Genomic DNA, 27,499 nt, shown 5'->3' on the forward strand with positions numbered 1-27,499 from the left:
TGACAGATAATCATCATTTCATCAAATATATGATTCAATATATGGAGGTCTTCTTTGTTATGAACTAAAGAGTTAAATATTTGAATTCAAAAACATGATTTGGTAGAGAAGAAAACTGTGCTTGAACATTCTAAATAACTTCTTGTTGCTTGTAAGCACTGCACACAAATCCATCCCCAGATATGACCTCATGGAAGTTGTGACAGTACTGGACTATTAGACTGTAGACAAACAATTTCATTTCTAGCCTATAATGCTTTGAAGAGTGTTCAATCTAAAGTCATGGCAAACAATATTTAATAATGTAACGGCAACTAAAGATTTATGCAATATCAATACAGCATGCATTTTTTTAGATAATGTATATTTCAATAATTAAAACATTCATGCTGGAAATCACACATTTCAATTATACATTGTTAGAGAGCCATTTCTATGGACAGAGAATACAGTACTATCAGCATCAACATTGCTGGAGAAACAAGAAATGAATGAATTGTGACAATGATACGTAAATCTCATTTGCAAAAATAAATTTGTACAGAACTTTAAATAATACATATTGAAAAAATAAATCAAACAAATCTAAGCAAAGAAAATGTATCTACAATTGCTTAAATATAAAATTGACTAGTATGGTAATAAGTTAGCCTTTTTAATGAAACCAAGACTGTATTTATTACTTTTTATTACAACTGCAATGATAATACAGAATGATTTACTAACATCTTAATATACATAAACTGTATGCTATGTCACAAGGGGGTTATAAAACCCTACAGTAGCAGCAGGCAATGGTGTTACCTTCACGTCTGTTAAGAGAGGGGTAGTCAAGGTTTGAGAAAGAAATCCATGTATTACTTTTAAAGTAATAAAACTTTTCAAGACTCAAACGATGCATATTTTCATTTACAAAACCTTGCATGTGCGACATCTAAAAATTAACTACCCAAGCCTCCCAAATACAACAGACTGCACTTATAAGGTGTACAAAAATGTTTTACACGCTGCAAAATTTTGATTTGGATTATAGTTCTAATATCCAGCGATCAGGTCAAGGGACTCTCAGGCCAGCAGAACTCCATTATTCTGCATTTAATGAGAATCTAAGGCACCTTGGAACCCTGATATTCTTGTGTGTGATTAACCCACCCATTCTTACTTCCATCTTAGGAATTCTAATAAAATAAAAAAAAAACAGCATTTACTGGCTACAGCACTGACTGACACAGCAGCCTGGTCATGAGCCATTTTCTGGGCCCTTTTTCCCCAGCCCTACACCTGTCAAAGAGTCTTAGAGGTTTTTTTAGGGATAGGACCAATAACATAACATGCTTACTTTTGTGTCTGGCAACAATACAGTGATTCTGTGGACAAAAGCAGCATGCATTTCCATCTCCAGCTATTGGCAAATAAGTTCAAATTTGTTATTCCTACATCTGGAAAGTGTCAACATACCAAACTAACATCCACAGACACCCACACTAAAACACTGCCACAATGACATATCTAACACAAAAGGTCATAATATTGAGACCATCTGTTTTCTCAACCTTTACAATGACCCAACCAGCACAATAACATTTTGCTCAAGTGCAAGCATAACCCATGGAATTTCATTTTAGTCATTGTCAATTATGACTGACCGTGTGTATATTTCTAAGACATTAAAGCTTGACAAAGGTAAATAAAAAAAATAAAAAAAAACATTGTGCTATATATGGTATGTCAAATGACAACAAGGTAGTTATGATGCTGTGGAAGTCTCCATTCACCATTTGTTTAGCTTTGCATTATCTGTATTACAATACAATAAGCATTAGGGTTCAAGCTTTGACTTTGGGCCTAACAGTTAGTTTCAAATAACAGACCAGGAGGAGCTAGAACCATTTTCCTGGTTCCATCTTCCATAATGCCGAGTGATTTGAATAACACCAGTCATTTCTTTAACAACAGTTCTTTGTTTTGCAGTTCATGAGCCTAGCATCACTGACACCTACAGTCAGTCCATATGGGGGGTTGAGGGTTTCACAGAGGGGCGGTGTCACTTGGGCACGAGGCCACGGGACTGAGGATACAGAGGTAAACTTGAGCTGGAAAAGGAGCTATGAGCTGAGGTGGGGGTGCTCGCTGCCTTGCCTGTTTTTGGACGGCTGTGAGAGGATTGTGAGGGAAAAAATTAAAAGGTATGTCAAGGAAGGATCAACTCAAGAGGTGAAAAATAACCTAATGTTAAATGTTACTTTCCATATTCTGGGTTCAATGAAAGTAAGGCTCAATTGACAGCATTTTTTTAGATGATTATGTTGATAAACACAAATTATTTTGACTCGTACCATAAAAGAAAAGGCAAAAATCAGGGGCCTGGGTAGCTAAGCAAGTAAAGATGCTGACTACCACACCTGGAGTCGCAAGTTCGAATCCAGGGCATGCTGAGTGACTCCAGTCAGGCTTCCTAAGCAACTAGTTGGCCCGGTTGCTAGAGTCACATGGGGTAACCTCCTCATGGTCGCTATAATGTGGTTCTCGCTCTCGATGGGGCACGTGGTGAGTTGTGCGTGGATGCCGCGGAGAATAGCATGAAGCCTCCACACGCACTAGGTCTCCGCGGTAATGTGCTCAACAAGCCACGTGATAAGATGTGTTGATTGACGGTCTCAGACGCGGAGGCAACTGAGATTCGTCCTCTGCCACCCGGATTGAGGCGAGTCACTATGCCACCACGACAACATTTGGAGCGGATTGGGAATTGGGCATTCCAAATTGGGGAGAAAAGGGGAAAAATCCAAAAAGATAAAACAAAGAAAAGGCAAAAAGCGAGGTTACAGGGAGGCACTTCCAATGGAAGTGAATGGGGCCATTTTTTGGAGGGGTTTAAGGCGACATGTGAAGCTTATAATTTTATAAAAGCACTTATATTAATTCTTCTGACAATACTCACTCATTTGAGCTGTTAAGTTGTTTCAATAGTCACTTTTATAGTCATTTTAGGGTTTACGCTGTTGCGTCGTCATGACAACGAAGTTTGATCTTTTGCTTTTTGTACATTAATCTGATGGAAGACCATTCTTAGTTTAAAAGGGTTGAATGTGGTCATTTCTATAAAATTGGATATAACTTTACACAGGAGAAGTTAGTGATTTTATCACACTAACATCATGTTAACACACATATTGTTTGTGTCTTGTGGCTATACTTTTGAAAAAGTTAGAAACATTTAACATTTGGCCTCATTCACTTCCATTGTAAGTGCCTCACTGTAAACTTGAATGTAACCTGTTTTTAAATGTATTTTTGCGGTAATCAACATTATGCTACAAATGTTGTCGATTGAGCTTAACTTGTATTGAACCTGGAATATTCCTTTAACAGGGATAGTTCACCCAAAAAACAAAAATGGCATCAGTAACATCCTCATCAAGTGGTTCCAAACCAGTATGACTTTCTTTATTTCCTGGACAACACAAAAGGAGATGAAGGACTGACAGCCTCAAGTCACCATTCACTTTTACTGTAACATGAGGGTGAGTAAATGATGACAGACTTTACATTTTTGGGGTGAACTATCCCTTTAAGGAAGGATAAACATAGCAGTGAAAAATAACTCAGTTTTTGGATGCAGATTATAAAGTAAACAAAAGAAGGAAATATGAAATGACAGAAGGAAGAGAAAATAAGAGGGAAACAAATTCTCACCCTGACTTTGGTTTCTTGGAAAACCCAGTAGCTGAGGCACTAAAGCCCAGACCTGGACTTGAGCCCAGGCTGGCATGAAAGCCAGAGGCGTCCACCTGGATCTCGTCCTCCTCCCTCAGAGCATCCTCCAGAGCAGCAGCTACTTTAGGCGCTATCACTGGCCCCTCATAGTCTTTTGTGGTCCGTGTGGGCAGGTCCAATTCCAACAGCAAGATATTCTCGGCCTGGAAGATCGACAGAAGGAGCAGAAAAGAGAAAGGATATAAACGATTAAACCATATAAGAGAGCAAGAAAGTAAAACAACAGGATTTTGTGTTTGTTTCTCTAAACAGGGTTCCCACACCTTTTGACGAATGAATTTCCATAACCTTTCAAATCACTTGAGATTAATTGTTAAGGTTTTCTGAATATCATTTTATAGAGACTGCACTCACAAAAGAGACATTTCTAGCAAATTGAATATTTTAGAGGATAAAATTACTACAGAAAAAACATGTATATTCAAATTTCCATGACTTAAAGATTTGTATTAACTTTCATGACTTTCCTATAATTTAAGGTTTTATTAATTTCCATGACTTTCTAAGATTGTCATGACTTTTGAAAATTATAATTTCCCTGACTTTAAGATTTTATTAATTCCCATGACTAAGATTGTATTCATTTCTATGACATTTGCTCCGAGAAGTTGGCACCCCATATAATTATATAATCACCAAACCTATATAATTTGTTTGTGCTCCATTTGTGCAGCAAAAATTAACGTTTGTGCTGGTTTGGTGTTTGAGATATTAAGCATTCTTTTTTTGGGCTGTGTGACATCCCGCTCCACCCCATCTCGCTCAAATTGATCAAAACCGGTGCTGGTCGTTTGTGCTCGGTTTGTGCCGTTAAAACAAACTTTGTAACTATTTCCCTTCCTTAGATATAGCAAAAAAAAATTCGGGAGTGGTGACGTCATTCTCCACCCCATGTTGTCTAAATTGCTCCAAACCAGTGTCATTCATTTGTGCTCGATTTGTGCCATTAAAATTAGCACTTTATCCATTTCCATTCCTTAGAAATAACAAATATGACTCGGGCTGTGACGTCACTTTCCACTCCATGTCCTCCAAATCGATCCAAACAGGTGAAATTAATTTGTGCTCGATTTGTGCTGTTGAAAAAAAAAAAACCTGTAATGGTGGTCATTTTTTAAATATAACAAAACAACTTTTTTAAAAGAACAGTGATGTCGCTCTCCACCCCATGTTGTCCGAATCACTCCAAACTGGTGTCATTCATTTGTGCTCGATTTGTGCCATTGAAAGAAATAATCTAACTAATTCCATTATAAAGAAATAAAAAAATTATCTCCCGGATCTGTGACGTCAGTCATTGAGTCCAATGGACTCATTTTCTGACTCATTGGTTTGTGCTCGCTCGGTGCAGGTTTCTTACCGTTGCTGTCATTGTTTTTAATTTTTTATATAAAAAAATATTGTATATTTTTAACAGTTTGATCATTGCAGTAGCTTCAAATCCAAATCACATATGCCCTGTATTTGTGGGTGTGGTAAAGTTAGTTTTATATTTGACATTCGTTTGACATTCATGACAATTCCCATTAAACTCTCCGTGCAAATCACATTTTCAAGCCAAACCAACCTGGACATGCATGAATAGGTTTTCTTTGCCTAGCACAAAGCTGAATAAAAAAACAAAAGAGAGATTTTATTTTTTTCATATCAATTTTATTAACCCTATAAATCATTTAAACAATTTAACCATTTGATATTATGACATCACAACAAATATGAAATGTTCTTAAAAATATCCCTTTCAATTACAAGGCTGTAATATTCTAACTCCATTAAACTCAATGACCATTTGACCTAGAGACATGAAACCAACTGTAAAACACTCAGAATATTATTCTTCATATAAGAGTACACATTCAGTCCTTTTTTTACAGATTCAATTATCCCTAAAATTGATGGCATGCGATTTCAAAAGAACAGTAGTTGCAAATCAGATAAAAAAAGAAAACGGGTTCATATTTTTTGCATAATTTTGTACACTCCAAATCCCATAATTTTGATTTAGTTTGCCTGCGAAGACGAATATACAACAAGTGCGTTTACACATGCTTTTAATTGCAGAAAACAATGACTCACAAAAAGTTAATGCCCAGCCAACAGAAAATAAAGTTTAAATTTCAACTTTTCTAGAACCTTTAATGGAACTGAATGTCATGAAATTAAATTGGATCCAGGTTTTTTTTTCTTTTTCTTTTAAAATGTAACCGATTGTGAATAAGAGACACTTTTTACGATTACCAACTCTACTCTAGAGTTCATCTGACAAACCGTAGAGTAAATAAGCATTGCAACTGAAGCCTTTGTGTAGTGCTTTGTGGAGGATTATGGAAACTGTGTCAGCATACCTTGTATCTTACATCAGGCCGCATCATTATGGCCATGCGGGCGTGCTGACTCAGAGGCCGTCTGTACCCTACTGCAGAAACTGGCCTGTTCATCATCTGCTGATCACTGCGAAAAAAAAATGAAAGAAAAGAAGACATTTTTTTTGTTAAAGACTAAAAATATTTTAGCTACACATTTCTAAAATAAACCCACAAATAATGTGTGTTCATACTGTATGCATGTCTGTAACATACTTCTGAATACGGGTGATGGGCGTCATCTTCCAGAGGTCATCTTCCTCATCAAAAGTGGCCCTCGGCACAATCTTGTTCTTCTCCTCCACAGGAATGAAGTTCTCTATGATCACATGTCTGGTGGGTACAAACAAAAGTTAAGACCCCATGAAGTGACTTGATGTGCGTGGTTTTCATTCCTGTAAATTACTTAAAACAAGTCTTTGATTTTTCAAAGCTAAGACTTCATTTAGGTCACAGCCATGATCATGATTTGCTACTTGTTAGACAGCAGCAGGTGGTAGTCATCAATACTTTGCTCTTTTTCCAAGAAGAGATAGACTTTGAAATGTCAACTTTTTGAAGTACACTAGCATATAAGTGGCATCAAAGCTGATAGACATGGAAAAAAAAAAGCCACAAAACTCAAATGTTGATAAAACACACTCCATTCACTGCACTCAAAAGCAGCATGTCACAGATATCATTCCCCTAATTGACAATGTGCATCAGAAACCACTCTACACTAGAGTCTCACTATGTGAGTTTGAGTGTTATACTGTTGACATCTGTAATGTTGTAGCTGCGGAGTACAAATTTCCAGGCAATCTGTCTCATCAGCCAGACTTTTAGAGAACTTTTAGAGGCTAGTTTTTAAAATTCAGCCTCTACACTATTTTTAAGCAAAGTACTGACCACCTCATTTGCATGTAACAAAACAATCACTGATTTAAACTGACATTTTAGAAGTAATTCTAGAGAAGAGGAGCGCGATGTTACAGGTAATGAAACTAAATGCTCTGTTCATAAAGGGTGAAGCAAGCATATCATGCAAAAAAATGGAGCACCGTGAAATAAAAAAAATACAGAGAAGAGGAAATATGCCAAAAGACAGAGTGGGGAATTCACTAAGAAATAAATTGCACGTGGTTAGTAAATACTATGCAGGATTTTATGATGAAATACTATGAGCAAAAGTGGCACAACTGTTAAGTGAATTTGCCCCAGAATGTGTGAAAGCATTATGTGTGAACAGAATACAAATTATTACAGACAGTGAAGGTTTGCATACTTGAGTTTGAGTTCTCTGGTCAGCTCGTTTTGCGTCTGCTCCAGCTCCTGTCTGTATTTAACATGTTCATCCTGTGCATCTTGAATCTCTGCCTTGACAGATTGTAGCTTGGAAAAGAGCTAGATGACATAAAAAACAAAACAAGAGCAGAGCAGGGTAGATAAAAAAAACTCTCAGAATCCTCCTGGCAATAGCTGGAGTTTATACTCCAAATACACAGTCGCACAAAATGGGAGAGACAATTTCTGTCATGCATAGATGAGTCTGAATGAGAATGAGCACAATAGAGATCTGCCAAGAGAGCTGTTCTAATACTAAAGACTCAAGAGTATACAGCAGGACCCTAAAAATACATCTGCTCAGACACAGCTTTCCTAATTTATTTTTAACTGCACACTACTTATGTGGGTGCTCAAGATAAAATTAGGTACATCTAAGGATCCTTTATTGAGAAGAAGCAGACTTTGGAAAATTCCAGAAAATGATGTCAAGCCTATAGGCAATTAGCCAATTAGCTTCTGATAGGAGGTGTTCTGACTGAGAGGTGTACCTGTATTTTAAGGCCTACCTTCAACTCAGTGCCTCTTTGCTTGACATCATTGGAAAATGAAAAGAAATCAGCCAAGACCTCAGAAAAATGTTTTGGACCTCTACAAGTCTGATTCATCATTGGGAGCAGTTTCCAAATGCCTGAAGGTACCACGTTCATCTGTGCAAACAATAGTATACAAGTATAAACACCATGGGACTACACAGCCATCATACCGCTCAGGAAGGAGAAGCATTCTGTCTCCTAGAGATGAACGCTAGTATCTTGAAGACTACAATTTGCAAGTGCACATGGGGGACAAAGATCTTACTATTTGGAGAAATTTCCTCTGGTCTAATGAAACAAAAGTTGAACTTGTTGGCCATAATGACCATCATTATGTTTTGGAGGAAAAAAGGTGAGACTTGCAAGCCGAAGAACACCATCCCAACCATGAAGCATGTGGGTGGCAGCATCAAGTTGTTGGGGTGTTTAGCTGCAGGAGGGTCTGGTGCACTTCTCAAAATAGATGGCATCAGGAAGAAGGAACATTATTTGGATATATTGAAGCAACATCTCAAGACCTCAGCCAGGAAGTTAAACCTTGGTCCCAAATGGGTCTTCCAAATGGACAATGACCTCAAGCATACCTCCAAAGTTGTGGCAAAATGGCTTAAGGACAACAAAGTCAAGGTATTGGAGAGGCCATCACAAAGCCCTGACCTCAATCACATAGAAAATTTGTAGGCAGAACTGAAAAAGCGTACAAGAGGCCTACAAACATGACTCCATTACTCTGTCTGGAGTAATGGGCCAAAATTACAGCAACTTATTGTGAGAAGCTTGTGGAAGGCTACCCAAAAAGTTTGACTCAAACAATTTAAAAGGCAATGCTACCAAATACTAACTAATTGTTTGTAAACTTCTGACCCACTGGAAATGTGATGAAAGAAATAAAAGCTGAACTAAATAATTATCTCTACTATTATTCGGACATTTCACATTCTTCAAATAAAGTAGTGATCCTAACTTACCTAAGACAGGGAATGTTTTCTACAATTAAATGTCAGGAATTGTAAGAAACAGATTAAATGTATTTGAAGGTGTATGTAAACTTCGGATTTTAACTCTATGGTTTTTGCTTTGTCATTATGGAGTGTAGATTGATGTGAAAAAAAAATAACTTGAAGCATTTTAGCATAAAGCTGCAACATAATAAAATGTGAAAAAAATAAAAGGGGTCTGAATAAATTTCTGAATGCACTGTTACACTGTTGGAGCCAATAGTCCACATTATTTCAACATCATTTAAATAAATAAACACTACACATGATCCTGAAGAGTAAAAAAAACACCAATCAGGCAATCGTGGCAAACATGTCAATGGAAAATAGCTCTGCACTGCAAGTTACATAAGTCTCCCTACACTCTAAAACTATTTATATTTTCGTCTATATCTGAATATTGCACATTAAACCGCAAACATATTGTTTCTATACTTATAATCAATGACTTTAAATCAATAGTTATATATTTTTCCATTCTTTGATTACATCATTTAAAAAGCATAAACAAATTACTTTCATTAGATGGTTATTTTTGAAATTCTAAAATCAAACTCAAAAGTTATTGGTTTAATTTGTGATTACCAGGTTCACTGAACTGTAGTTTTTTTTATCTGATTTGAAATGAGTTTAGAACCCCTGACCTTTGTGTACTTTCTAGAAGATATGTTAAAAATGCACATTTGTAAGATTTGCAAAACTTAAATCTAAGATTATCACAGTATCACCTTTTTCAGTTTCTTGGTCTTGATGTCCACTTCCTGCTGCAGGGAGCTGTAGGTCTCCTTCAACTCAAGTGTCTCCTCATCATGACACTCCATCTCCTGCTGCATCTCCCTTTCCCGCCTTTGCTGCTCACACACACATTATAAAGCATAAAACTTTTTAAACAAACACTTGCATTTTATATGCCCAAGTAGAACTGCTCACAAAGGTCAATGAGAAGATGCAAACTACATCAAATATGGTGTATAGATACTGGTCCAACAAAAAAAGACTGGATTGCTGGGTGAACAAAGTAATGAATGCCTTAATCAGCATTTTGGACTAGCAACTGAAACTAGTTTCTAAGAATATACACATGAAAAAATATAACGAGGCTCAAATAACCTGCACCCTTTTAAAACAGCCTTGAAGATTGAAACAGTCTGGCACAATCTCTATATGGCAAATCAGTAGTTTGTTTCTGAAAACTTTACCTGTTCTGCTATCTCTTGCCTCTTCAGCTCCAGAATCTTCTGCTGCTCATTGGTGTGGTCGACAATGTTCTTCCCTCCAACCAGCAACTTGCTTTCCATGGCCTGAATGTGCAAAATAATAGTTATCAAATAATACAGATGTATATCATTGTGTCGCTGGCTGCACACAAATCTATCTATCTATCTATCTATCGGTCAACACTTTTGAAACACTTTACTGAAATGTTTCTCATGATCTTAAAACTCTTGATCTGAAGGTGTATGCTTAAATATTTATAGACAAAAATACAATTGTGCCACCATATTAATTTATTTCATTATAAAACTAAAATTTTATAAAAAAAAAAAAAGTTTTTGAAATTGATGACTTGGACCAAATAATAAAGAAAAGCAGCCAATAAGTGCCCAACATAGATGGGAACTCCTTCAATACAGTTTAAAAAGCATCACAGGGTGATACCTCAAGAAGTTGGATGAGAAAATGCCACGAGTACATGTCTGCAAATTCTATGCAAAGGGTGACTACTTTGAAGATGCTAAAATATAACACAGTTTTGATTTATTTTGGATTTTGTTTAGAAACAACATTATTCCCATATATACATACATATATATATATATATATATATATATATATATATATATATATATATATATATATCAATTCTGGTGTTCCTAACCTTGACTTTGGCTGCCAGCATCTCTGATGCCTCCTTCTCTTTGCGGAGATCGTCCATCTTCTTCTCCTTCTCTTTTAGTAGCCGCTGTTTTTCCTCTGCAACCAAGCTGTGGTCCTCCATGATGGCACTCCTCTCATTCTCCAGATGCTCTTGCTGCTCCTGCCAATAATCTGCAATGCCCTTCTCCTCATCTATTCCATCTTCTTCGTCATCTTCATCATCATCCTCATCCTCTATCTCCTCTCCTCTTTCCCCAACCCTCCTCCTCCTTTTTCTCTTCTTCTTGCCAGATCTTTTCTCCAGCTGCTCTTTCAACCGGGCAATCTCTTCCTGAAATTCCCGAAGCAGTGCGTCCTTAGGGTCTTCATTCACATGAGGCTTGTTCTTGATATTTTTGGCTCGGTTGGCGTAACGTAGAGTGGTAAGAGTCTCTTCTAAATTGTAGGAAGCTGGTCCGATATTGGCCACCATGACCGTTCGGGCATTCCCACCCAGGGAGTCCTGCAGAAGTCTGGTAAGTTTGGAGTCACGGTATGGGACATGGGTGCTTCTCCCATCCACCAGTGCTGAAATTACGTTGCCCAAAGCTGACAAGGAAAGGTTGATTTTGGTGGCCTCTTTCAAGCGCTCACCCTGTGCACCAGTCTTGGTCTGCCTTTCGCTACCCGCCAGGTCAACAAGGTTTAGCTTCCCAACCCGGATGTGGTTCTCCCCATCAGGGCCAAGCTCGCTGCACTCAATCGTGATAACAAAGATTGCATGAGAGCGAGAGCTGTGCTCGTTCATGTTGGTGGCACCAACAGAGCGGTTCTGGTTGCCCACATTCATTACATGTTCAATCTCGCAAACACTTTTAGTGACAAATGAAGACAGGTCTTTAACATAGACACCCGTATCAGGTCTCTCTTTGAGTTCCAGACGGCGCGACTGGTCCTTCGATAAAAGGTCCTTGATCTCCTCTTGATAGATCTCCAAGTAAGAAGCCCTGACCAAGTACTGTTGGTTCTGCGAGCGGGAAATGTGCGTAAAAATGTGCTCGAAGGAATTGGGTATGACGCCCCTCCTCTCAGGGTCATTTCGGACCCCTTCCATCGTGTAAGTCTTTCCAGTGCCAGTCTGGCCATATGCAAAGATGGTCCCATTGAAGCCGAACAGTACAGAGTCCACCAAAGGACGGAACGTTTCATCATAGAGCTCCATCTGCTTTGAGTTCCAATCATAGACAGAATCAAACGTGAACACTTTTGGGTGTTCATGCGAAGAAGCACCTCTAGGGTTGCATACATACACCTGGCCCAACTTCACATCTACGGAGACGACCCTCTCGAAGTTAGCGACTCGCTCCCTCTCGTTCATGGGGCGACAACGTACCACAACCTTAACTGACTCGGAGCTCTTGCTTTTGGACATTTTGACAGCTTTTGGGTTACTTTGGTGTACCGGCTGACTTCTCTCAATGAGTCTGTAGTATTACTTCACAGTGATGGTGCAGCCAGAATCAGAGCCTGCTAAAAAAAAATGAAGCAATTCTGTGAAATAAGCGAATATGTACAATGCCAAAAGATAAAGATGAGATTGTGTTGTGGTTATAGCAAACATACACAGAATTTTCAGTATTTCCATCTAGTAACAAAATGACAAACATAAAAGTAACTGAGTAGTAAGATGGCAAGCAATATGGTGATGTAAAGTTTACATGAGAAAAAGACTGAATACTGCAGAAGAGTCAATTTATTGAATAATTTCCCAATACAAATTCCCCAAAATTACACAAAATAATTTTTTCCCCTAACTAAGTGTTGAAGTAAAACCAACAGGAGACCACTGATGTGTGAAGTGATTTTGGTGACACTACACTGTATACGAGTAAAGCTTTTAAATATTTCCCCCAAATTATGCAAAAGCACAAACTAAGTGTTGTAGTATAACCAACAGTAGACAAGCGATGTCTGAAGTGATTTTGGTGTATCGCTTTTCTGTGTTGCACTTTGTAGACGGTCCCTGCGCACTCGTCTCACAGCCGGCTGCACGTAGAGACCAATCTTATTTGTCCAGCTCGGAGGATGGCTCTTTTTGATGAAAATTAGGTTGTAGCTCGTTGTCTAACTTACTACGGTTGGAAAGAGGCGTCGTTTGTGTTTTGACAACGTTTCGCTTATGAGTTATTGATCCAGGAATCTCTTATCTGTGAATATGTCCAACTTTACCGAACACTAAAACTACTTTAGCAGCGGTGCTAGAAGCAGTTAACCCAACATTTCATTTACATCAACTCCTCTAATATAATTTCATCTAAAATATCTGTCTTTAAATCAGTAGATCGGCATTTCATTGAGTCCATCTCAATCTCTGCTGTCATGTCGGACAGGAATAACGGCGATAAGTAGATCACATGAGACAAATAAGAGACGCTATTGTATAAAAGGGTATTATTTTCATTAAAATCCTGCGGTTTTATTGTAGTAAAATCATACAATACCACTTATTAAGCCAAATACCGGACCAATGGAGACGGGTCTCCTCGGAGACTCAAAACAAGCGGCCTGGCAACGGCAAACAAACAAACCGTATCATTTATACAGGAGACACTGTCTCAATATAAACATCTAACTCACCGCTGCCATCCTGAACGCTTTAAACTGTACACAATGTCGATGGTCGCCTTCATACCCACCAGATTTATATACCTCTAAAACCTGCCAAGCGTTAAAAAATATACAAAATTACCCGTATCTAACGGCCATGGCTGACTGTGATGGGAAGCGAGAGATGGAGCGATGTGCTGCTGTGATCCCCCTGCAGGCCGGGGTGGATCTACTGCTGCTGCGCTGGATACTTCTGATCACTCCATCCTACATATAATTTTTCTATGTAATTACATTTTATAATTCCATATTGATTATATTTTTTATTCCATGTAAATATAATTATATATGTTAGTTTAAAAGCTTACTTCCATTGCCTTTACATCTTTTGCCATTTTTACAACACCAGTGGCTGAGGTCCTTGTTTTATTTCTGTAAGAGTAGTAACTAAGACATTTTGGCAGGAACTATGGTCAATGTGATGGTTGTAAAAAAAAAAAGATATATCCAGGGAATACGCAAACGTATCAAATGTATGCATTGAATGCACTATTAGTTGCTTTGGATAAAAGCGTCTGCCAAATGCATACAATTCCAAATTAAATGCATAGCCTATATTTTACTCACTCACAAACTTTCAAGAGGTTTGAGGAGCTTGGGACAATTTTTGTACCTTGTGTGTACACCTACATTTCATGTTTTAGGGTAAAACCGACTACAAATAATGTATTTAATTCATACTGAACTCATTTATAAAATGCACACTATCATTCTAGATGGTGAAATTAAATCCCATAATTCTATTGTGTGCAGACAATTTTAATTAAAAAAAATTACAAAAATTAAAATATCTTCCCCTTTAAGCACATATGAAAAAACAAAGTTCAGCAATTGATATTGAACAAAAAGCATCAAGACCACAGGACAAATGTAATGTTCGCAGTCAGAATACTGCTTGTTTTATTTTCATGAGAAAGAATACTAATCTGCAGAATGTGCCATTTCAAGTTGTACAAAATGATTATCTACAAATACCTTAAAACACTTATAAAACCATTTTTCGATCTGGATTGCACACAGACTTTTGGTATCAAGATAACAAAGTCTGCATGATATCCCTTCAAAATTGTTTTCATAAAGTCACACATATTCAGAAATAATAGGACCGCTACATAGTCTGGTGGTCTTGAAAGGCCTTAAACATGCAAATTCTAACCACTTACATGCATGACTAATTCTGACTCCTCCCTGCTATAATTAGCTTTGACGGGATCAGTTACTCAACCCTCATGGGGTCAGTTTCCATTCTCGAATAAAATCCAAACGAGTTTGTACAAACGTCCCATTTGGAAGGCACATAACATAAACCATCCTAAACCTCTCTGGAACAAACATGTTGTGGACCTTGGTTTGGTGGCCCACAATAAAGCTAGTCAAAGCCAAGGTAACACTTGAGCACCCTCTGCCACTGATAGGGAGGGAGAAAGAGAGAATGTGGGGTTGTGGGATTGATAAATAGTCATATGTAGCATCTAGTTAACAAGGAATTAACTTTCTTTGTTTTCCCTTTATTTAAATGCTGTTTGGTATCAAAAATACTTTAAAAGTTGTAAGCTAAATCCAGTTCACCACATTCATAATCTGACATCTGAAACATTCAAAACTTATTCAGCTGGTCTTCCCCGAAGACATTTGAACTTTGTTAAAGTTCCTCTTTTCTTTTCCTTTTTCCTGGATAGTCCATGCCAAAGAATGAAGAGGGTCTCCCATGAATATCTCTCTCCCTTTTAACAAAGGCTGAGAAGGAAGAAACACAGTTGCCGATGAAGTGATCAGCCTGGCCAAGGATGTACAGGTCAACCTGAGCAGTGTCGGGCCGCAAACTAACCACCTTTACCTGCACAAACAGCAAAACAACATATTTCATCACCATTTTGCTCTATCAAGTAATGTTTATAAAGTCCGGTAAGTATTAGCCTCGCCTTGCCCTTGAAGAGTTTCTGGATCTCTGCGCTGTGGGTTTCGGAGTCGGTGGCTATGTATATTGACTGAGCATTGGTCTTCTTCACCCAGAGTTTGACTGCACGTCGGATCTCAGACAGATCTGGTAGACACATTGTCATAGTAAGTGGCAGGGCGTTCTGACGGTCGTACCCAACACACTGAGGAGATGCCATGAAGTGAGGACCAGCATCCCCTGACTGCAACAGCTTGCACGCATTTTGCTGTGTGGAACATTGAAAGGAAGGATAGATAAGAGGATACAATGTCTACAATTTGGTTGCATTATTTTGAAAATAAAGGCCACATCAAGGATAAAATTCTCCACTTGCACTCAGGACTGGACTGGTAATCTGGCATACCGGGCATTTTCCCGGTGGGCCGACGCACTTTGGGGCTGATCAGAGGTGGACTAGCCATCGGGCGAACAGAGCGAGCCAGCCGCGAAACAGGCCGAATCGATAAGCTAAAATAAGCAGCTGCGTTATGCAGAACGGACCACAAAATTGCGCTGAGATATGCAGATAAGCCCCCCACCCCCCAGCTCAATTTTTGGGCCAGTTGATATGTAAATTCTGGGCTGATTTCTCTTCCCAGTTCAGCCCTGCTTGCACTTGTCATTCGCCCTTCGGAGATCTCATAAAACTGTCTACATCAATTTAGATATGGTTTTGGAACACTCTGGATTTTAAGACATTACATCAACATAACGTTTAACTGGAATTTGGAGTATACATTTGTATCATTTATCATATTCAGCTGGTACTGAACAGCAGAATATCCCACATTCACAGACAGATCTTACCCAATCAGATCCAATCCTCAGATGGATGCCCACGTAGGGTCTGTTTAGCAGGGTAGTGATTTGATTCTCTCCTTCTTGTGCCAACTTATCAGACCATACCACATACTGCTGCAGACCCACATGTTCCTCCAATACAGGGAACTGAGCCGGGGCTCCTGGAAGAGCCAGAACTGGATGCTCTGACGTAGGGAACCTGACCCAAAAAAGTGAACAGGCTAAAAAAGTTAGAGAGGAAAAAATATGGGTTGGGAATATGTGGGGGAAGACATTTCAAAAGGAGGAGTGGAGGCACTTGCGCATCTTTTATTAACTTATCTCAGTGGAAAATTGACCATATGTTTTTTAGTATGCAGGATCTGGGAAGCTTTTATTTCTCCAGTACATGTATGTGGAATATTTATAGCATTAAGACACCACAACAAAAATATGCAGGGGGATCACTATGGGTCTGCATGTTTTGTGCCAGGAGATTAAAACTTTAGGGGCAATTTATGGAAACCAAAAACAGCTAAATAATTCCATTGTCATAGGGATACAAAATACAAAAATCATGCAAAATACAGTTCATGGCAGGCTAGAAATATCTGTGAATTTTCTCTATACAAGCTCCATTGACAGGTTTTGAATTTTGGACCCTGATTAAGAGAATGCATTTCAGTTTAAACGGAATAGTTCACCCATAATACAAATTCTCACATAATTTACTCACCCTCATGCCATCCCAGAAGTGTATGACTTTCTTTCTTCTACAGAACACAAATTAAGATTTTAGAAGAACATCTCTAACCTGTAGGTCTATACAATCCAAGTGAATGTTGTCCAGAACTTTGAAGGTCCAAAAAGCATATAAAGGCAGCAAAAAAAGTAACTCCAGTGGTTTTATCCATGTCTTCAGAAGCAATATACTGAAATAGGTGTGAGTGAGAAGAAGATGAATATTTAAGCCATTCTTTACTATAAATCTCCACTTGCATTTTCACATTCATCTTTTGTTTTTGACTCTTCACAATCTTTGTTCACCTACTTGGCATGGAGGACAATTTAGAGTAGAAAATACTTAAATATTGATCTGTTTCTCACCCCCACCTATAATATCGCTTCAGTCTCAGAGTCTAATGGAATACTTTTCTGCTCCCTTCATGTCCTTTTTGGACCTTCAAAGTTCTGGTCACCATTCTCTTGCATTGAATGGACCTACAGAGCTGAAATATTCTTCTATAAATCTTTGTTTGTGTTCTTTAGATGCTATAGTCATATAGTCTATATGTATATACAGTAAATATATATATATATATATATTATGTATATGCAATAAAATCTGGGATGGCTTGAGGGTAGGGCAGCAACAAACATTTATTTTGATAAACGATTCATCTAACGATTGTTCAGCATTATTGCAACGATTAATCATTAGCTGTTAACTGAATATTCAGCTTGTGCCCCGACTTAAAAGGTTGTAATAAACGTGCTTACTAACAATAGAGGAAAAAATCATCTTTTAAAAATACCTCTGAAAGACATTCACTGAATTAAAGGGGAAGAAATACTTGTTTAATTCAGTAAAGAAATTCACTGCAAAAAAATATTGTTATCAAGTGGTTTTTTTAACTTGTTTTCCATTTAAAATTGTCTAAAAATCCCTAAAACAAAATAAATATACTTAGGAAGTAACAGATATTTAGGCTTGCTTTAAGAGAATGTATCTTAAATATAAGTGTATTTTGTATACAAGTGTATTTTTTCACTTGGTTATACTTCTGTGAGTGCAGTAGAGACAAAATATACTTATATTCAAGATCTATTCTCTAAAAAGCAAGTCTAAATATCTTATATGCTGCTTCTCAGGTGAATGCATCTTTTTAAAAGGATTTTTAGATATTTTTAAATATTTGTATTTTTAATATTATATTCAACATTCTCAGATAACAATTTTTTCTTCTGCAGTATAGCTGCTAAAATAAATGCACATTGTTTTAAATTAGGTTTAGATATTGTTATTGGAAAACAAGCCAAAACAAATCATAAACGTATTTTGTTGCAGTGTATAATGGGGTGAACACTTCCTCTCTCACCTTTCTGTTCACTTCAATCCATCTGTAAACCTCTCTCTTATTAATAAAGCTGCTTATACCCAATTTTCTTCACGATAAGAAATGCACAGTGACATATTTTATGATTGAATAAGTCACAAGCCATCACTTTATAATCTAGCTGCATTAAGGGCATGCTCGAGGAATGAGCCTCCCCGCAACAGAGTGTGCATCAGCCAGGTGCAGTTTCAATCTCTCCCACTTAGATCGGGACATTCGCTCAACTCATAGAACAGGCGCTGACCACACAGAGAAATGCCAGTTTCGGAGTTTTTAGTTATTTATATTACCAGCTTCCGTATTATTCGAACTTTAATAAAGCTATAACGCATTAAATATAACTGCATTTAAGATTCCTTTAAAGAGCTCCGGCTCCGCTAACTCCACAACGAGAGTGCTTCTGTATTTACTTATTTGGTATTTTTGTATAATTCCCTTGTACTTTGTGATCTACATCACCTGAACTGTTTGGAAAGTTTAGAGTGAATCTGGACTGTGGTCTGTGTAATTCTTCCTCTCCTCAGTAAAGCGCGAGCTGCTGTGCTGGTCTCGTGCATCATTAGTAGAGTTTAATGTGATTAATCGTTTCAGCCCTACTTGAGGGTGAGTAAATGATGAAAGAATTTTAATTTTTAGGTGAACTATTCCTTTAATCATACCTCTTCATCCAATGCGGTTGGTAGTAAGAGCTAAATGAAAGACCTCCGAATAGTATGGAGCGATCAAAGTCCACTCCAATATGGTCCCAGAAGGGTCCAAATGGATTCCCATCCTGCACCAAAATCAACAAGCTACATTACTCAACAGGTCAAGACTTGATTTGTGCATCTTCTTCAATGGAATACACGCTATTATTGTATGAAACAAAATACAAAGCTGCAAACATTCCAGTTGATGGCAGTGTTTCTATAGTATGACCCATTTAAATTGGTGTAACAGCTCATAAGCTGTTGTTTGGTTTGACTTTTGTACATTAAAACATAAAACATTGCTTTTAAGGTCACACTTCGTGTACAATTTCAGTTTAAATGTCCAGGAAAATTCTGATTCCAAAAAAAAAGAAGGAAATTCTGAATGTGTCTTTAGGACATTTCAGCAATTTGTTTTTTTATTTATAGTTTTAGTTAGAGCCAGCAGATCCCAAAGTGTCGCGAGTGCAAGAACAGTTGGTTTACTGTCTGTCAGACAACTGCCCTTCAAGCATTAAGAAGAATAAAGTGCTACATTACCTTCATCGGACAGGACTTCTTGTCTGGGCTCCTGAGAGCAGCAGACTCAAAGCAGTAGGCAACTCTCTGGCCCTGGGGCCAGTGTTTGGGGGCCAACTGCTCCATGAAGTCCTCCAAACTGACCACACGGTGGTACTGCTTCAGGGGCTCTAACTGGAAATACTCACTATAAGGCGCATGCACCTGTTTCAGAGGAACACAATCATATCATGAAATATTTATAAATTGTACTTTTTCCTGTTGATCTAGTAGTGTGACATCTGAAATGCCGATTGAAACACATGAAAGCTCAGGGTTCCCACATATTTGGACAAATGAATTAGCCTATTGAGGTGATATTACTCAAGTACTTTTACAAATCATTTTAAAGGGATTGCACTCACAAAGAGCAAATTCCAGACCATGAAATATTTTAAGAGCTGAGCATTACTAGAAATGTCAATTTTCCATTACTTATAATTGAAATCTATGACTTGTGGTTTGATCATATAAGATTTAAATTATTTCCATTATGTTTACAGGTCTTAAATCACAATTTGACACTTCCCTGATATTGTTCCTGGTATTCCATGACAGTGGGAACCCTGAAAGGTGCAAAGGAGTGACGTATGTTGTGTTTACGTTTGTAAAAGGAGGCGCGTGATGCCGGTAAACAATCCACGGCGGAACCACGAGAGTTCGGTTAAGCATTTTGGCAAAAGCCAGTGATCCGAGAAAATGATCTGCTTGATTTCCAAAGCGACCTAAAGAGAAACATGTCAGATAAGTGCATTTCTTACTCCAAACACAACACAGAAAAACACAGTCGCTGTTTAACTGAATGCTACAGTTCGCTCTCTGGATATAAATTAGTGCAATATGATTATAATTGTGCCTTAATTTGATCATACAGCTCTTAAAATCCAATTATTTGCATTTCAATGAGGACACAATCGCTCTAAATGTCTCAAATGTATCAATCATCTCATTACCCATGCATGGACAATAAAGAATGTATCCGTTTCCATCCCATGTCACTTCTGTAGCGTCGATAAACGTGTTCGTTGAAAAGAATGACACATGCAAATAAGTTACAATGAAAAGTTTCAAGTGCTTTGGTCTCGTCGCCATAACTGAGCATCCACTGTCCCACAATACACTGCGAAGATAAAGTTAACGCATTACATACCGGAAGTGTTTTGGTGCAAGTATCGGATCCCCAAAAGAAGCTTTTAGGTTTTGCACGGTAAAACGCTTTACATGATATTAGGTCATACATACATTTAAATATATACAACACATATACAAGCAAATGAAATAAAATAAAATGTAGACTAAATATTATAAAATAACAATTAACAAATAATAACAATAATAATAATACAAGATTAAAGAAAAAAAGAGGAACATTTTAATTTATAGACCTTATTTTTAATTTTGACAGCAATAAAAACAAATCTGTGAGGGATAGACACTACAACGGGTTGCACAGCTGATTAAATTGGTGTTAGTCATTCAGCTGATCTATATATATAGAAAGTAAAAAATTGTAAATTGTAAAATTGCCGAAGTGTTACATTCTGCTCCACTAAAAATAAACATAGATTTCAAACAGCTTTTTCAAACAATCCCCCCATCTGTTGCCGATCAAACAAGTACTGCCCCAAACTCACGCCATTGGTTGAAGAAAGAATAAACAAATAAAGGGACTTTTGTTAATCCGCAAAACAAATATAGTTACATGGCTCGCTGGACTACTCGATTCTGATTGGTCAATGCGCCATCTAGCGGTACATCTTTCCTGTTTCTCAAATCACTGTGCGTTCTTTACAAGTAAGCTAATTCAATAATTTAAACTCAAATCAATGTTACATTTTCATTTATTTATTTGAGTAGTCTTGTAATAGGATGTATAATGACAAAGTCCCTTTCAAAGCAGTCTTTGGAATACTCCTATCTACTTGAATGGGGAAAGACCAAAATCTCCAAAATCGTTGGTCAAGATTTCTATCAAATAATATATTTAAAATCAGCAGTCAAATCTGACAACACTGGTATCATATATTGTGATTCTTTGTGCCAGATTAGGCTAAAACACAATTTTCCCAGCTTGTCTAGCTAATGTGCAGGCACATTCTCGAGGTGAATGACAGGCAATGTCTGTATCTAAAAAGTGATTAGCTCTTTTACTTGTAAGGCTTGACATTTATATATCTTGCATAAAAAAATGCATAAAAAGAAAAATGTATATATATATATATGTATATATATATATATATATATATATATATATATATATATATATATATATATATGTATATATGTAGCATGTAGGCGGAGGTCGAGGCCGTGATCATATACACCGGTCCCGTATTAGGCTAATCAAGCCTCCATGAGGGATGAAGGACAAACACACACGACGATCTCTCTCTCCTGCACAATACTCTGCAGTCGACCTTTATCCCTCTCTGAGGCTTGATTAGCCTAATACGGGACCGGGTGTGTAGGATCACGACCCGGCCCCGCCCTCTGCCCTGCCAAATTAATATATAGCTAATTTATATATCTGTTGGGCATGCCAAATTCTCCAATTAATTTGAATAGAAGTGACCCATCTGTGCTAAATAGTCTCTGATAATGAGCAGTCAGAAGGTAATTAATTAGAAAATAATCACCAGCAGAACTCCAACAATGTGGATTTCAGCTATTCAGCGAATTCTCAAATACAGTATTTACATAATTTCAATGCAAATAAATATTTAGTGTCCATGTATTTATTTGGTTAGCAGATGTGTAATAAGCTGGATAATGTACAGTCAGGACGTTGTTACCACAAAATAAACCCCTTTAGCACTTCACAACTGGGTCCTGATCACATTGTCGTGGTTTGTTTTGCAATAACAACCCATTGACTGTATATTATCCCTTCCCCACAATGTTCAAGCCAAATCTATGCCCTTTTATACAGTATTATTGAACTTTTTTATGATTCATGTGAGCATATCCCTTATGTGAATGCTGGTGTTATATGTAGACCTAGTCAAAACAAATTGTTTATTTGTGTTATAGTTGATGGATAAAACAGTATTTTGTTGCCTGTGTTCCACCTCACATTTACATTTGTTGGTATGCGATTGTTTGATTAATTTCCCCCTTCTTTGTTCAATGGACTCTTTTCGCTGACTCTAATGACACATTTCAACCTTATTTAGCTGCATAAATGTAGCAACAACAAAAAATTATGTTTTCCATTTTATTATTATTTAAAGTTAATTAATAAAATTATACTTTGTACAGTATTTTACCCAGGAACAATTGGGAGTCACTGTAAATTCACCACTCTATCTTTCTTTCCTATTGTGGAAAGTCATGGAAATGTAATTGCAGATTGTTTTAGAGATATATAGCACTCTATCTCAATTTTACATGTTGTACACACAATGTCAAATGTGGTTGGCCTGAATTTTCTGATTCAGGAGAAATAACATAGCTTTTAAGCTTTCCTGTGCACATGCTAGCCAATGAACCTCCACTGGAGAGTGTTGATGTTATTCTATAATAAAGTGATATACCTTAGATGAAACAGAGTTTGCTTAATCCAAAGCTCTTTTATCAGAGCCATCATTAAAAGCAACATGTGCCAAATGCATAAATGAAAATGAAATGAAAAATATAGATGGACATTCATGACATTGGTTTTACAGCTTCTAGCACAAACACTCAGTGTTATTGTGACAAGGCGGAGGGCGTGGGCGGGCTGTGATGGAGCATGGCCGACGCTGAATCAGCTGATCAGTGGGAGAGCGAGATAAGGGGCAGCCGGAGACACCGGTTCAAGAGAGAGAGAAGCACGCAGCGTTGTGTGTGCATCCTTATGTTTTATGTTGGTTATGTTTATGTTGACCATTGAACTTTATGTTGACTATACGGCCAGTTACCTCTTCCTCCTTGCCCAACCTTTATACTGTTACAGTGGTGCCGAAACCCAGGAGAGGGGAGGGATGCGCTGTTGCGGAGTCCTCGCCGCTGCCATGCCATCTGCCAGGGGCCGGAGGACTTGCTGCCATCCGCCGGGGGAGGAGCGAGCTGGCGTCCACTAGAGGGTGGAGTAGTGGTTGAGGAACGGTCGACAAGCCGGCAAGCAAGATCATCTCTCTCTCTCTCTCTCTCACTCTCTGTGTCTCCGCTCACCCTTTCCCTCTCCCACGCCACCCCTCGTCTTTCCCCCAGGTTCGCAGGAGGCAGACGGACCTCCTCCTCAGTCACTAATCCGCCCCCTGCCAGTTGTGCGGAGCAAGGTTGCCTCCCGACGCCGTACCCCACTGCTCCGCCCCGCCAGGTACGTCAAAAATAATCATCCCGTTAGTGCCCCTAGCACGGAGCTTGGATGCGTGGCTTTCACTTCCCAACCCGTAATGCTGGCTGGCCAGGACCATCCGACTCAGTTATGCCCGAGACTCCTATTTTTCTATGTTTGGATTCACACCATTGGCATATAATGCAACAAGGTTTCTGAAATCAACTGATTTTATACTTACCAATCCCTTTACAAAAATAAAATATTGACGCTGCCTTCCTTCTATAATTTTTTTAACTGTATTTTTTGTCTCCAAAATCATAGGTAAAATTGATAAAATAATGGATTTCTAAGTTAATATTGATTCATGGTATTTAATATGTTGTCTTTCATCATCATTTATGTTTATCTTTTTTCAGAAAAGGATTCACAAATAAAAATTTCTGAAAACTTTTGCTAGACAAAATGTTACCCTTCCGGAACACAGTTTGAGAACTACTGTGACTTTGCAGAATTCTGTAGAAATATGATCATTCTCCTTCTCAATTGAAAGGCGTCCAGTCAATAGATCCCTATCATGGAATGACCAAGAGTGTTTGCTGGGCAAGCAGTTAAGACCACAGTATCTCGTAACACTTATATATACCTCCATTCACTCGTCATATCTCTCATCATTTCTTCCTGCTCTCTGTCATCATGTTTCTCTCTTTCCTGTGTCTACTGCCTTCCCTTTATTCCTGCTCTCTAATGACCTGACCCATCCCCCCATCCATTGAAATGTTCGCATGTGCATACATACACACACCAGACACTGTTTTTCATTGTCAGAGATGACTGTGATGATAACAAAGCGAGCAAGACTCGGCTCTCACTCTTTAACTGCACACATTTCTGAAACTTCCTTCAGGTGAGGAAGCGAATAAGATCTTCAAAGGCCATGAGAATGAGGTTAAAACAATCGGTTCTCATTGTGCGCTCATGCACAGAACTCTCTTAGCTTTTATTATGAGAGAGGGGAACAGCAACTCAAAGAACAAATGTTTCCTCTCAATGTGAACCTAGTATGTAAAGACAGTTGATATCTTTCATTAGAATCCTTTATATTGAATTATGACTTGCTTGTGACTTATAAAACACACATCACTTCAAACACTCAGGATAGACTTGATCAGTATCATATTAGAATATCGCATTATTGCAGTATGCAATAGAGAGTGCATGGAGAGTCATATGTGTGTGTGTGCAGAGCGTTGCTGGGTCCACCCAAATCTCTTATCATTCTTGAACAGAGTCACTGCACTGACGGACTAACTGGTGATACTGCAGGCTGTTGCCTTTACTTTTGGGCTTGAATAATTTCCTGTATAGTAACGATGGGAAGAGTCTGATACAGAGATGTGGTGGTGATAGCTAGGATACAGTATGTATGGAGAGAATGGTCAGAGAAATTAACAGAGAACTTGGTATTAAGAAAGTAATGGTAAGAAAAGTAGATGGCTTTTTATGGGGAAACCCTCATATTCTGTTTGGGGTCTGAGAGACCCTTTGGCCTTTTTGATACCTTAACAAACATACTTAACATTTAAGTATCAGTTTAATCTCATGAGAACTGTACAAAACAAAATTAAAAAAATGTTAAACTTGAAAAAATCCTTAACTACATGCTCACACAATAGAGATACACTATTATTCTAGATACACTGTTATTCTAAAATTAGTTTTTGCTGGGTTTAAATTGGCAAACGGGCCAAATGGTTGTTCAGGAAGCCTGACTGGAGTCACTCAGCACGCCCTGGAATTGAAATTTCAAATTTGACAGGGATTTTCTATCTAGTCTGTCTTTTTAATAAAAAAGGAAGATAATAGTTACTGACTTTAAAGCTTAAGGACCCATGAGGCTTGTGCATAATATTCCAAGTCTTCTGAAAGCATATGATAGGTATCTATCTAAATAATTTTTTCAGTGAAAACAATGAGGATGCAACATGATCACACATGGGAAATCAGCATGTTGTGTCCGAGACTTACGGTACCCTAGGATCGGCCACATTTTGCCGACACGCGGACAAGTGCCACGTCCCATAAGGCATTTTTGCATTGGTTGCAATGTGTTTAACTTCCTCTGTGGTGCACCCAGTAGCACACTGCACCAGCAGTGTGGTAGATCTGGGTTCAGATCCCACATTGAAACCAGAAACCAGCTCTATTGCATAATCGCCGATGAGTGTGATTTGGAGGTATCCCCTCTAACCTTAAATTTTTACTCCACTGATAGTTAGGTTTAGGGTTGTGGTTTGGGTTGGTGGAGTGCAGTTTATAAAATATGCATTCCTCTTCACTGTATTACAACTGAAAACAACTTGCTTTTGGCACCCTCTGTAGACATTTCAACAATTTCATCTGCCATCTCATCTGCGCTCAGCCCATGTGCACTTGCTGTACAAATGCTCTCCATAAGCATCAAGTGCAAGGAAGTGTAAAAGAGCTTCAAATCATATCCATGCTTAGAAGACTGCAGATGTCAAGATTTACATTGAAAAAGAAGTAACATTTTGATCTATTCCCACCCATAACCGATTGTATTTATTCAGAAGTCATGGATTATCCTACTCCATATATGGGTTACCTTTATGTCCTTTTTGGAGCTTGAAGGTTTTGGACCCCATTGATTTGTATTGTATGGATCTATTCACATCATATCTCCATCAAAATATATTTGTTTGTGTTCCACAGAAGAAAGAGCATCATATGAGTTTCAGACGGCATAAGGGTGAGTAAATGATGAGGGAATTATAATTTTTGGGTGAACTCTTCCTTTTAGAACTAAGAAAATTAGTCTGGAATCAACTTTTGGAATCGATTCCAGTGATTACGAAAACCCAGGAATCAAAATTGTGAAAACGAACAGACCTAGACTGAGGGGTTAACTTGGGTTCGTAGACCAAAGATTATATCAAAACTATATCAAAATCAAAAATGCCCAAGTCTGCAGGTACAGCCACCCACAGTGTACAAAGAGGTGGGGCTAACTAGTCAACAGTTCACATATTCCAGAGAAAAGCATCAGAAAGACCCCATGCAAAGCATAGAGAATTGTCTTAACATGATGACATGTGTGGAAGAATGACATCACCTAATACGCAGTGCATGGGCTTCTACGATTGCTATTTTGGTGGTTTGACAGTGCAACTAAGCTGTTTATCGCCTTCCTGAGCTAACATAAACCAATCGTCTGCTTTTAACCAAACACATAAAAAAGCATGCTCTAAAGTCCCCCAATTCAACAATCTGGAAGGGGGTAGAAAGGAGCCAAAGAGCTGATTTTGTGCGCCAGGGACTGTTCTAGTAAGGAAATCCACTCCAGATGTGTACAAATCACCCCTGCTTAATTGCCATTGTTGTCATCAATGGCTTGTTTTGCAGGGCTTTGTTGATTTTGCTGGGAGATGGCAAGCTACTCAGAGAGAATGTGTTGGATTTTAGAGGATAGTGGCATTGTGGTCAGAGACATTAGACAAATAGAGAGTAGAGGACAAGAATGACCTGTTAGAAATTTGCCTACTGGCTACTTACTCATAAACAGCAACCAGATGTTCCCCCAATGCCCTTCAAACCCTCTGTCAGGCTTATTTTA

The 27,499-nt window shown here is 38.1% G+C and overlaps 2 protein-coding genes across 4 annotated transcripts; both read right to left on the minus strand.

Annotated features, from left to right (window-relative positions):
- Positions 1-120: 120 nt before the first annotated feature.
- LOC127628732 (kinesin-like protein KIF3B) lies at positions 121-13,673 on the minus strand. 3 transcript variants are annotated; one of them, XM_052105572.1, is made up of 9 exons: positions 13,607-13,673; positions 10,880-12,387; positions 10,200-10,301; positions 9,729-9,851; positions 7,408-7,526; positions 6,357-6,473; positions 6,123-6,228; positions 3,697-3,920; positions 121-2,153 (listed from the first exon to the last, which is right to left on the minus strand). In XM_052105572.1, the coding sequence occupies exons 2-9, from the start codon at positions 12,287-12,289 to the stop codon at positions 2,045-2,047; spliced, it is 2,310 nt and encodes a 769-aa protein (XP_051961532.1). In that variant the 5' UTR covers positions 12,290-12,387; positions 13,607-13,673; the 3' UTR covers positions 121-2,044. The 3 variants fall into 3 exon arrangements, with proteins under 3 accessions (XP_051961532.1, XP_051961530.1, XP_051961531.1); XM_052105570.1 differs by having other exon boundaries at positions 10,880-12,384; positions 13,495-13,643; XM_052105571.1 differs by having other exon boundaries at positions 13,495-13,636.
- Positions 13,674-14,380: 707 nt separating this feature from the next.
- pofut1 (protein O-fucosyltransferase 1) lies at positions 14,381-20,715 on the minus strand. The gene is made up of 7 exons (XM_052105792.1): positions 20,561-20,715; positions 20,211-20,332; positions 19,590-19,772; positions 19,020-19,132; positions 16,271-16,463; positions 15,447-15,689; positions 14,381-15,361 (listed from the first exon to the last, which is right to left on the minus strand). The coding sequence occupies exons 1-7, from the start codon at positions 20,697-20,699 to the stop codon at positions 15,167-15,169; spliced, it is 1,188 nt and encodes a 395-aa protein (XP_051961752.1). The 5' UTR covers positions 20,700-20,715; the 3' UTR covers positions 14,381-15,166.
- Between the last annotated feature and the right edge of the window lie 6,784 nt (positions 20,716-27,499).

This window comes from Xyrauchen texanus, chromosome 35 (assembly GCF_025860055.1).
Source record: "Xyrauchen texanus isolate HMW12.3.18 chromosome 35, RBS_HiC_50CHRs, whole genome shotgun sequence".
Classification (NCBI taxonomy): Eukaryota; Metazoa; Chordata; class Actinopteri; order Cypriniformes; family Catostomidae; genus Xyrauchen; species Xyrauchen texanus.